At 41.3% G+C, this 12221-nt stretch overlaps 1 protein-coding gene across 1 annotated transcript in view; it reads left to right on the forward strand.

The window, feature by feature from the left end:
• MYT1L (myelin transcription factor 1 like) overlaps positions 1-12221 on the forward strand; it is a gene marked incomplete at its 5' end in the record, with an annotated part of 174126 nt that overhangs the window by 80679 nt on the left and 81226 nt on the right. Inside the window, 4 exons of the mRNA XM_088448855.1 lie at positions 2918-3052; positions 6138-6228; positions 8120-8227; positions 8873-9084. Coding sequence (XP_088304981.1) covers positions 2918-3052; positions 6138-6228; positions 8120-8227; positions 8873-9084 — 546 coding nt within the window. The remainder of the gene's footprint in view (positions 1-2917; positions 3053-6137; positions 6229-8119; positions 8228-8872; positions 9085-12221) is intronic.

A 12221-nucleotide genomic window follows, 5' to 3' on the forward strand; every position in this document is an offset into this window, starting at 1 on the left:
CTGACAGTGACGGGCTCACTGATTAGCTCAGCTGTGATTGGCCGTGATGTACTAAATGGAAAATGTGGTAAAAACCCCGTTTTTGAGGTTTTACCGCATTTTCCATATGTATCATTGGCTGGCCGCCAGGGCTCCTATGGGCTTCTACCACATTGCTCTGGTATGAGGGATTCCTCCCAGCATGCCCCATGGCTGCCACGTCACTCTGCCCATGCACAGATGGATTCCCGGGTCATAAACCCGGAAGTCCACAGAGCAGCTCTGACTACAAAGAACAGCTCTTATCGGAAGAGCTGTCCTTTACAATACTGATCGCATATGTCAGTGCATATGCGATCATTAACAATGCGATGTCTGGTGGCATGTACTGCGCAGTGTAAATACATTCCGGCCCCTGTAAGGGTGAAACGGGAGCATGGGAGATGGATCATATCACTGTGAAGCTTTACTTAGAGACAGAGTTTTCTTTAGACGGAATCGGAATGATTTACCGCCGGAATCCTGGCCGGCGGTTCAAATCCCAACAGCGGCAGCCCGACAAGGATGAAAATCCAGATCATCCCCAGGTAAGTATTCACTAACCTATTCTACCTCCTAACCCTAACCCTCCCTTAGGGGTGCCTAACCCTAACCTTCCCCCCCACTGCCTAACCCTAATCCCCCCTCTAAGTGCCTAAACCTAACCCCCCCTTCCACGCCGACTAAACCTAAGTCCCCCAGGTGGGTGCCTAACCCTAACCCTCCCTCCCCCTAGCCTAACCCTAACCTCCCGGGGGGTGCCTAACCCTGAGTCCCCCCCGGGAGCCCCTAACCTAAGCTTCCCCCACCCTCCAGGCTGTCCGTGCTCGCAGCCCGGCATCTCTTCGATCGGGATGCCGGGCGCCGTTCTCCCGGCATTGGTAAAATGACAGGCGTCTAGATTTAGATGCCTGTCATTTAACTGTCGCTGGGATTAAGCAGTCGGGAAGCCGGCTGTCAGGATTAGGTCCGCCGGCTTCCCGATTGCATACCCTTTAAACACCAGTCAGCAGACTGGACTCGGTTACTTAGTAGCTAATTCTAGGAACTTGGTAGAGAACGAAATGACCTGGGTCCGGTACCCCCTAAGCCTCTGGGTCCCATAGCAATGGCACCTCCTCCACCCACTATAGCTATGCCTATGGCCCCAGGTCTCTGACCAGCCATCCAGCTGTCAACACGATCAGCCATAAATCAGTAAAGTATCAAAACTGTATAGGGAGACCTTAGGGCTGACAGTGCAGGGGGACCACACCCACATGGCAATGGCCACACCCACAGGACACTGGCTACACTCACACAGCACTAGACACAGCCCCTACACTTCTTACAGTAGGCCCTAGATCAGCTTCAGGCCCATGTGGCCCTTAATCCGGCTCTCCCTATAATGCAACATACAGTGGCTCATTTATTTTTGCCAAATTTGATATAACTACTTCCAAAGCCTCGGTAGTTGTTTACTGGACAGGAACTCATCATTGAACCTACTACACGGCACGAGCTGTCTGCACAGGTTTTTTAACATAAAGGATGTCAGAGCCTAAGGTACAGTTAACAGATAAGATCTAAAGCAGGAGCTGATGATAGCTACTATGAAAGCTACTGCTGTACCTCACCTTCAGTTGAAATAGAATAAGCTCTTTAAAAAAATGTCTCTGGGCAATGGGTGGCTTGTGCAATGGGCCCTGTATAATATTAAAGGCAAGTGGCAATGTGGTAGGCAGCATGTACCACTAACATGTCCAGATTGTTCAGCTTACATGGAACATTGATGGAGCATGTGAAATATGAGAAAGACAATCATTTATGCCCCATGTCCCATTTTTGCCAAAACCGGTGTTAATCATGAGCTGAGATATCACTGACACTAATGTATAGACATGATATACAAATTATAAGGTAACGGAAAGTTATGTCTTGATTTATGGTATGATAAATAACAATAGGGTTCCTTTGGGTCTAATTTACCAGTGCAGCCTTTGGTGAGATACTTGGTCTAAGCAGAATGTAACGCAATATGAGTCTGCAGAAATGGAAAGTCCTTCCTACTATAAATGGTGGGCATAGAATAGAATACATTACTGCATTCATGACCCAACTCGCTGACACGTCAACTCACGCACTCAGCACTTTTACATTTCTATGTAAAAAGACAAGACAGGTACAACAGGCAACCTTCCCAATTGGAGACAGAGGTGTTCCTTATGAATATTTGGCGAGTGCCCTCTCCAATTCATTCTATATGTAGGTGAAGCCATTTGGATTATGGTTCTTATTTAGGGGCACCACTAAAGTTGCATGAAGGCTAGCGAGTGCTGGTTACTCCGTAACTATATATACAGTATGTATAGAGAGATTGAGAGAGGGGGTAGAGGGAGAGAGAGAGAGAGGGGGGGTAAGAGCGAGAGAGAGAGAGAGAAAGGGGGTAGAGGGAGAGAGAGAGAGGGGGGGGGTAGAGGGAGAGAGAGAGAGAGAGAGAGAGAGAGAGAGAGAGAGAGAGAAAGGGGGTAGAGGGAGAGAGAGAGAAAGTGAGAGAAGGGGGGAGAGGAATAGAGAGAGAGAGAGAGGGGGGGAGATAGAGATTTATATTTATAGTCTACGGTCTGAACTAGCTAAAATTTGAGCACCATTAGATTTTGTCTCATAATTTTTATGACTGCATATTTTTTTTATTAAGTTGGTGGTTTTCAGTGTACAGGCGGGATGATCATTGCACTATACTATGGTAAGTGATGAAAAAAAATCTACTGTAAAAACAAAATGTGAAAACCATATTACAGATATGTTTTACTACTTCCCTGATTTTTGCAAGTACCTACTGTATATGCTGTATAAATTGTACAGTTTGGATTATATTGAATATTTTAAAAAAAACTGTACTATTTTTTTCTCTATGTAGATCCTTCACGGACTGAGAAGAAAGAGAGCAAATGCCCCACCCCAGGCTGCGATGGAACAGGTCACGTGACTGGCTTATATCCTCATCACCGGAGTTTATCAGGCTGTCCACACAAAGATAGGGTACCTCCAGAAAGTAAGTTGTGATTTATATTGAAACAATATGAGCAGATTACTAAATGCAATTCTAATTGTGCACGCCTCAAAAATTATAGTTAAAGAATACATAACATGTTTACTCTGAAAATGTAGTTGGCATTGGTGAGGTAATTTGTGTTAAGAGATAAACATACATTTAGTAATATAAAAACCTGTAGGATGGCTTTATTTTTAGTAGAGATGTGCACTAACCCTCAAGTGTTTTGGTTAAGATTTTGGATCTCAGTTTTTTAATAAAAAATAAAATAAATTGATAAAAAGTGTGTAAAAATAGATAATATCATGTAATTTTTGCAATCCAAAACCTGAAATTAGGATTTAAAATCCGAATTCCGAACAGTGGGAAGATGAGAACCGAGACTCGGATCTGTCCGGTTTTGTGAAATTCGGGTGTATTCGGATTTCTGGAGAACCTGAACCGCACATCTCTAATTTTTAGGATATGTTTATGCAATATGCTTAAAATGATATTCCATCTTCAGATAACTTTTATTTATTGCTCTATCCTCAAGCAACTTTTACTAATTATATACTGCACTGGCTGAAGTTATATATCCAGGGAGCAGCTTTGTATATGATCTCAGCAAAACAAAAATATATTAAAATGAAGGAAAAGAAAAGAAGAATGTTAGGAACAAGAAAGTTCTGTATTTCGTAAAACTTGGTCCATCTTATGGGCGTGTTTAATGGAGTGTCGCTAAAGTGGTTGCATACACAGACGCTTCATTGCTCACATTGAAGGCCATACTCAGACCCAAAATCTGCACCTGCCACAGGGCTGGCATAAGTTTTGATGGTGCCTCCGATGGTGGCGTCTAAAGATGCACCAGGCGGTGTTATAGCAGCTAAAGTAGCTCAAAGTGGGCGTCTCAGTCCTTTCACATTCATAGTACTCCAGAAAAGGGATTTGTAGCGCCATTTGTATAAAGTCGCAGGCAGACGACCGCCACAAGATTCCGTCTTATCCACATTTGCGTCCACCTCTGAATCAACCCCTATGTGTGAAAAGAGACCAGGAAATGTCTGTCAGCCGATGGAGAGCCTGGCCTCATCACTCCCCCACATCGGCGGTGACACACCTCCGTTTTGGGAAACGCAGGTCGGCTCCATCCCTTCCCAGCCCCAAAATGGTAGCAAACAGTCAATCACTGACAGACAGCTGCGGAACTGCGAGCGATATCGCATGCGCAGATTCCCAAACATCGGGAATCTGAGTGAAATAATCAACTGCGTCCCCAGTTGAATGAGTCCCTGAGTAACGTGGTGGTAATTGAATTTCCCATACAAAGTAACACAGACATACAGTATGTATATGTCTTCTGTGCAAATACAGGTTGAGTCTCCCATATCCAAATATTCCGAAATACAGAATATTTTTAGCATGACTGAGATAGTGAAATCTTTGACTTTTGATGGCTCAGTGTACACATACTTTGTTTAAGATACAAAATTATTAAAAATAAAGTATAAAATTACCTATAGGCTGTGTGTATAAGGTGTATATGAAACATAAATGAATTTCATGTAGGTACACAAACTTTGTTTGAGCCACAAAATTATTGAAAGTATTGTATAAAATTACCTTCAGGCTGTGTGTATAAGGTATATATGAATCATAAATGCATTCTGTGTTTAGATTTGGGTCCTATTCCTAAGACATTTCAATATGGTATACAAATATTCTAAAATACGGAATATTCCGATCTCCAAAATAGTCGCTAATTCTAAAATTTACTTAAGAAAGAAGCATTTCTCTTCATTTCTCAAATTAATTTGCTGTTCTCCAAAGAGTCCCGTCGCTACTGATTGTGATTATGCCCAATTTAGACACGGCTAATAAAAGCAATGCCCTTTTAAATATTGTCCATAAGCATGATCAGAAGTGCCGGGTGTTGCAACCCAACGTTTTGTATTAAAAAAAACTAAAACTTGCTGTCTGAGACATGCCCCGGTTGTGTCATTCTAATCACACCCGTTTACAACAAAAAAGTATTATTTATTTAAATAAATTTACAGTACTAATTTCCCAAATTAACCCCTTAAATAATCATTTTGTAGCATTTCAGTGTTTTTTATTTTTTTTATTTTGTTTTTAATTATTCATTTATCTTAGTTAGAAAGGGCAGGGGCGCCGAGAGGGGGGGGGGAGCGGGTACCACACCCCCTGTTACCCGGGCCCGCCATCGCTCTTGGCGGGCCTGAGAAGGGGCTGATGTAAAGTTGAATGCAAGTCTATGTTGCAGAACATATTTTGGGTGTTTTCACTCTGCACATGCGCTGGAACCAAGCGTACACAAGAATGGGGGGTGCAAACATCTCTGGTTTATCTTCACTTGCGACAGAAGAGGCGTAACTGGGCTGTAATGATGCGTTCTCATGTAGGCAAGGTTCAGAGAGCGTGTCTGTGGTATTGTGGTTTACGAGTTGTTTCCGTGACGGTCTTTTGCACCAGGGATAGGGCTGGTGCACGTGTGAACTTAGGATGATGATGCCGCAGAGATGTGCACAACTCAGCACTCAGACAAACATGCACATTCAGCTCCATGCACGCAATGCGGGAGCAGTTATTGCCTACTTACGTTCAATTCTGTACCAGCAGCCTGGTGTCGCCATATTCAGGGGAGCCGGGTGATAACATCGTGGAGTAATTTTTTTAGGGTATGAATCAATTGTGTAAAAAGTAACTATGGGAGGAAATTAGTACATGTTCAATTTTTTTTATATTATCCCCATTTTAATCTTAATGTCCAGTCGATAAGAAAAACAAAAATCCAATAAACCACCAAATAAGAGTCGTATAAAAAATTTATAAAACACATAATAAAATATCAAAGTAACTTACAGCGATGCTAACACAGAATAAAAATGTAACAATTGCTCCAGTCATTATGGTAAGAGCTACGGTTACAAAGTGGATAACCAGCATTAAACCATAACATAGGGAATATAAAAGTGGGTGGTAGAACTTAAATCTCTTTTGTTCTCAAATTTTAATAAGCTTTCATTTATTCTACTTATACTGAGTCCTCTGTTGTCTTCACTTTTTTTTTCTCTCTGCCAAGTTCTCGCCATGCATGAAAATGTTCTTAAGTGCCCTACACCAGGATGCACTGGGAGAGGCCATGTAAACAGCAACAGGAATTCTCACAGAAGGTAGGCGCAGTGTCTCTGGAATGGCTACAGACGGACATTTCTACTAGAGCAGCACTTTCTGCTAGTCCCACTTGAATTAAAGAGATGACAGCTGGTGCTTACTATGCTTTCTTAAACTACTGAAAAGTTTCAGTTTGTCATATAACAAGATCAAAAAAATTGTGATCTAGGGATTTTTTTGGCACAAAACAAAAAACTTTTTCCCTGACTGTTGCCCTTCAAAAAGACAGCAATATACTATTTTACATGAACCAGAGAAGGTATTTTGTGCGAGCAGTCAAGATATTTCTGTATTTTGTCATATTTTAAACGACTGTAACTAGTCTGCAAACATTCCAAAAATTGTGAACTGCGATTTATTGTCTATTAGAGTAAGAGTGCGAAAATATGCATGACAATATATACTGTGTATAAAACTTTTCTGTAGGGAGATGTGTGACAATGTTCAACTAAATCACAACAATAGTAGTTATTAATCCTGTTTGGATTGTTTTTTTATTTTTGCTTTTTTTCATTTTAGTTTTTCTGTTATAGAGTATTGGAATATGATAAAAATAAGTGAAAATACATTTTATGTAAACGTTGTACTCAGCAATACAACTAGATACATTATAGGTATAGAACACACGGACCTAAAAATGAACAAAATAGTTCTTCTCTTCTAGATTATTTCCTATTTGTGTACTATTCTGCAAATTGTTACTTTACTAATAATCTGTCGGTATCTGCTGAATAGATAGATCCCTTCTCATATAAATATGACCAACAATAGCACAGAACTAATCATATTCAGAAATGGGCATTAATTATCCACTGGTGGTGTCGCAACAGTTATAGCAACGCCGGTATCAACTGCACATAGGCCTGTCATGATTTGCAGTTTTCTTTCTCTTTGCACAAGCATGCTACAGGAATGCTTCCTACAGTAAATCTGGAGGACTATGCAGTGATAACAATGGTACAGGGATCTATAACTTGCACCATGGTCCAGGGTCCTATAACTTGCACCATGGCCCAGGGTCCTATAACTTGCACCATGGCCCAGGATCCTATAACTTGCACCATGGCCCAGGGTTCTATAACTTGCACCATGGCCCAGGGTCCTATAACTTACACCATGGCCCAGGGTCCTATAACTTGCACCATGGCCCAGGGTCCTATAACTTGTACCATGGCCCAGGGTCCCACAACTTGCACCATGGCCCAGGGTCCTATAACTTGCACTATGGTCCAGGGTCCTATAACTTGCACCATGGCCCAGGGTCCTATGACTTGCACCATGGCCCAGGGTCCTATAACTTGCACCATGGCCCAGGGTCCTATAACTTACACCATGGCCCAGGGTCCTATAACTTACACCATGGCCTAGGGTCCTATAACTTGCACCATGGCCCAGGGTCCTATAACTTACACCATGGCCCAGGGTCCTATAACTTACACCATGGCCCAGGGTCCTATAACTTGCACCATGGCCCAGGGTCCTATAACTTGCACCATGGCCTAGGGTCCTATAACTTGCCCCATCATCTGCATTTATTAAACCTAAATCGTACAAGCTTCTTTCTTGTATACATTGCACCACATTGCAAATATTTACATCTAGATAACAGATTTCTGTTTACTTGACTTATGAACTTAGGCTAATGGAGTGAGCAGCCCAATAAAATAGATTTCCTTATTTAGTATATATTTAGAGTAAACTCCACCTATAATAAACTTTCCATGGTAGAACGACTACAAAACATATCACTTCATCCAGTTATAACACCTCCCTAGCTTCCAACCGCCTCATTACGTATGACCCATTGGAACGCACTGCACAATCGAGATGATCGTGTAACTCTTGTCAATATGGAATGATGAATATGCCGCCATTTGTCTTCTGGTGTAGTCTTTCAGGCTGTCCTATCGCTGCGGCAGAAAAACTAGCGAAAGCCCAAGAAAAACATCAAAGTTGCGACGCCTCAAAATCTAACCAAGCATCTGATCGTGTTTTAAGGTGAGGGGGAGTCCTCTTTGTGTAACTATATGTAATAGGTTTCTGTGGTAACAGACTGATACTCATCCTGAATAACACCAGTAATAAGGACAAGCTATCAAAGAGTATATGAAGTATAACTACGAAATGTTCTGATGCTTTGACTCACTGCCTGGCATGAATGTTGTGAAGCCACTTTTAAGATAAGAATTGCAAAATACTTCAAATAACTGCAAGTGAGAACTATCACAATGAACTGTAACTATAGTTAAAGCAATTTTGATAAATAGAAAAAAAAATTTTTTGGAAAAGAAACGGGAGATGGTCCTGACAGACCTGTACATTACACACCAGATAACCCCTCCCACAGTGGGTGTGGCCATACATCAGCCACAAGGGCTTGACAACATTGATCTGCAGGGTGTGCTATGGGGATCCAACTTTGTAATAACAACAATATATATATATATATATATATATATATATATATATATTTATAGTAAGATTACACGTGTGATGTAAAATATTAAATGCGATATTAAAGTATTATCTTTAATTGCTCCTGATAAATGACCATCAGAATATAGGAAATACTTTTGGCTGACCCTTGTCATTCTAAATAACAATGATGCTTCTGTTCTCAGAAAAACCATGATTTTCTTTCAGGCCAATGTGTTTTGTAAAGCAATTAGAAATTCCTCAGTATGGTTACAGGAACAATGTATCAACGACCACACCTCGCTCCAACCTGGCCAAGGAACTAGAGAAATATTCAAAGACTACGTTTGAATATAACAATTATGAAAATCACGCATACGGGAAGAGGGCTATAGCTCCAAAGGTGCAGTCTAGAGATATATCTCCAAAAGGATATGATGGTAAGTAAAGCACGTTTCTAACCTGTGTATTCAGTGCATTATAAAATACAGTAGATGGATTGAATACATATATTATTTGAGATAAAATGAGTAACTGGTATTATATAGCTTTTAAGCTGTGACTTATCTACAGTATGGTGACTGGCCATCTAAATTTGGTAAGCAGGGACATTATCAGGAGATAAGTGATATTAGCTGCAGCTCACATTGGGGGTTAGCGTATTAAATGGAGCTTACAGCTGGGACGTGTAATCTGTAACCTGCCAACATTTCAGAATTGGGGTAAATTATGTCCCACTTTTAATCCATCCAAGCCCTTCTGATTCGCCCATCCACTGACTTATTTTATACCAGTCACAACTTCATCCCAAAAGGTCATTTTTGGGGTCAACAAAGCTGGTTCTGCAATAGACAGTTTCCTATTTTTGCATGTGAAACATGGAAACACAATACATTTTAGCTTCACTCCATTGTATAAGCGCTATGGTGACCAAATAAAGGACCTTTTATGCTTATGTTACTTCCGTATAGAAAGGGTGAATGTGAAAGTCCTATTCAATTATATTTTTCGTCCAGAATGTTATTAAAGTTAAATAAATTATCAACTGAATCTGCATACCACACTTAGGGGTAGATGTACTAAGCCTTGGAGAGAGATTAAGTGGAGAGAGATAAAGTATCAACCAATCAGCTCCTAACTGTCATTTTACAGACTGTGGAGGCTACTCATGAAAGCTTGGAGAGAGATAAAGTGGAGAAGGGATAAAGTACCAACCAATCTACTCCTAACTGTCACTTCACAGGCTCTCACAACTTTATCTCTCTCCAAGCTTTCATAATTAGACCCATGTGTTTGAAAATTGACAGTTAGGAGTTGATTGGTTGGTATTTTATCTCTCTCCACTTTATCTCTTTGCAAGTCTTAGAGCTGGATGTACTAAGGATTGCATCATGGATGCGATATATCCCGCCACTTATCGGGTACATACCAGTGTTAATAACGCTGGTATGTATCTAGAAATGCGATTAAAATTGCAAAGGACAGCTCTCCCACTAAGAACTGTCCTCTGTGATAGAAGAACTTTCTGTTTTATGACACAGAAGTCCCACTGCGTATGCATTATATGACGCACGCACCACATGGGAAACACAGGGAGGGATCCGATTGTATCCCTCTCAGTTAGAATTGCAAAATTAAACCAATAGGCATCTATTGGGCAACATGATCTAAAGACGGCATTGGCCACCAGGTCCAAGCTCTGGAATGTATAGCATTCGAGAGCTTGGTACAAAATTTCCAAAAACTCACCCTTAGTACATATGCCCCTGAAGGTGGTGGAAAACTTCAAGGTCAATGAGATTTAATCACAAAAATGCTTGTTCAGTACCTTATCTCACTGTAATCCACAAATAATGTATATTCATTTCAGTATCCAACACATTTTACTGTGTCTTAAAATGTATAGAACACCCACTGAAAAGAATGGGTGATGAATGGAAGATAATTCCCTAAAAAGTAAATAATTAATAACAAATAAAAGAAAAAGCAAGACCCCTCCTAAATACTTAACCAGCACTGGGATGCTTTAACAGAAAGACAAAGAGCATGCAGCCCCCCGTGTTAAAGGGAAATTCGGCAGTAAGCTAGACATCCTGGGCCAGTCAAACTATTGGCAGTGAAAACCACAGCAAAGAGCCACCTATCATATTAGAAACCAGCATCAACATTCTCACTGTAAACATTTCCTTTATACAGTATGCAACTTCATCCTGATTAGGACATACTAGGTATGGAAGCTTCTAAGGCTTGCTCTACTATGGGGCATATTCAACTGGCCGCAAATTATCCAAAAATCTTGCACTGCACAAATTTTCTCATAGGTGCAAAGTTTTTGCTATTCAGTTGGGCACAAGAATTTCACCAGCAGTAATTACCACTTATTTTTTTTCTTATATCTCAGGAGCAGGTGCAAATTTAGGAAAAATCCCTATTTCAATGTGAAAACGTTGGGACTGGTGGGTACAGAACCTATTGGACACCCTCCCCCCTAATGTCTAATATGCAATTAGAAGTTTTCAATTAGCCTAAAGGTGCACATCCACATGCCGACTAGGGAAAGACAGTACGATTATGACATCGAAATCGTACCGTCGTTCCCCATCCCCTGCAGTGCCTACACTGAATGAGCAGTCGTTCAGTGTAGACACCCTCCCTCATCCCCGAACATGGCCAATCTGTCGTCTGTCGTTATCGGCAGATTGACCGGCATGTTCGGGCGATGAGTGATGTCGGAAACGACCAGCGGGAGCGCGCATCGATTGAACGATGATGTCGTTATCGTTCAATTGCTCTGTTTAATCGGGTAGTGGATACTCGCTTTAATTGGTTCAAAAATTACATGTCATTTTGTCTCTACTGCCCCCTGCTGGAGGTCTCTGTGAAGGCAACCCTTGGCACTAGTGCTACAAAGTGGTGCTGGAGGATATTATGTGTGGCGTCTGCTAGATCAGCCCATCTCCTACTAAGCACGCTGCACCACTCCTCCTCTCCTATTCCACCGCCTTCTATCACAGACAAGACCTCTCTGGCACACTGCCCGCAGTCAAATAATAGTACAAAATTCTGACGCATGACTTCAACAAGAAATCATCGACCTTCCCTAAACAAACTGGCTTCAAAAGGACAGGGAAAACACTGACATTTGTAATACCCGTCTATTACTTTTATAATGTCTGTATATGTCGTAATGGTGGCGGCAGTCCGGAATTTTTCTTTGGCTTGTAATATTGAACATCTGCCACCCAAAGAGAAAAAGTTTGCTTACATCTGCTATATAAGATGATACTCTGCTAAATAACTATAGGTCACACCTCATAATATAGGTGAGGTGTGTTCCATTGTTAGTTTGTATGTATTGTCATATTTTCAATTTGTTAAAGAAAGAGTATAGTAAGATAATTGGGATGCAGTTCATTTACCGGCGTCCGGAATGCTGGACGTCGGAATCCCGACGCTGGAAGCCCTACTCTGTACTAAAGATAGGCGCCTAAATACAGACACCTATCTTTAGCCAGACACCAAAATCCCGACACCCGTCATCCCAAATGAAGGTAAGTGGGGACTGCTAGCTGTTGGC

Source organism: Taudactylus pleione, unplaced genomic scaffold (assembly GCF_031769625.1).
Source record: "Taudactylus pleione unplaced genomic scaffold, aTauple2 ptg000468l, whole genome shotgun sequence".
Taxonomy (NCBI): domain Eukaryota; kingdom Metazoa; phylum Chordata; class Amphibia; order Anura; family Myobatrachidae; genus Taudactylus; species Taudactylus pleione.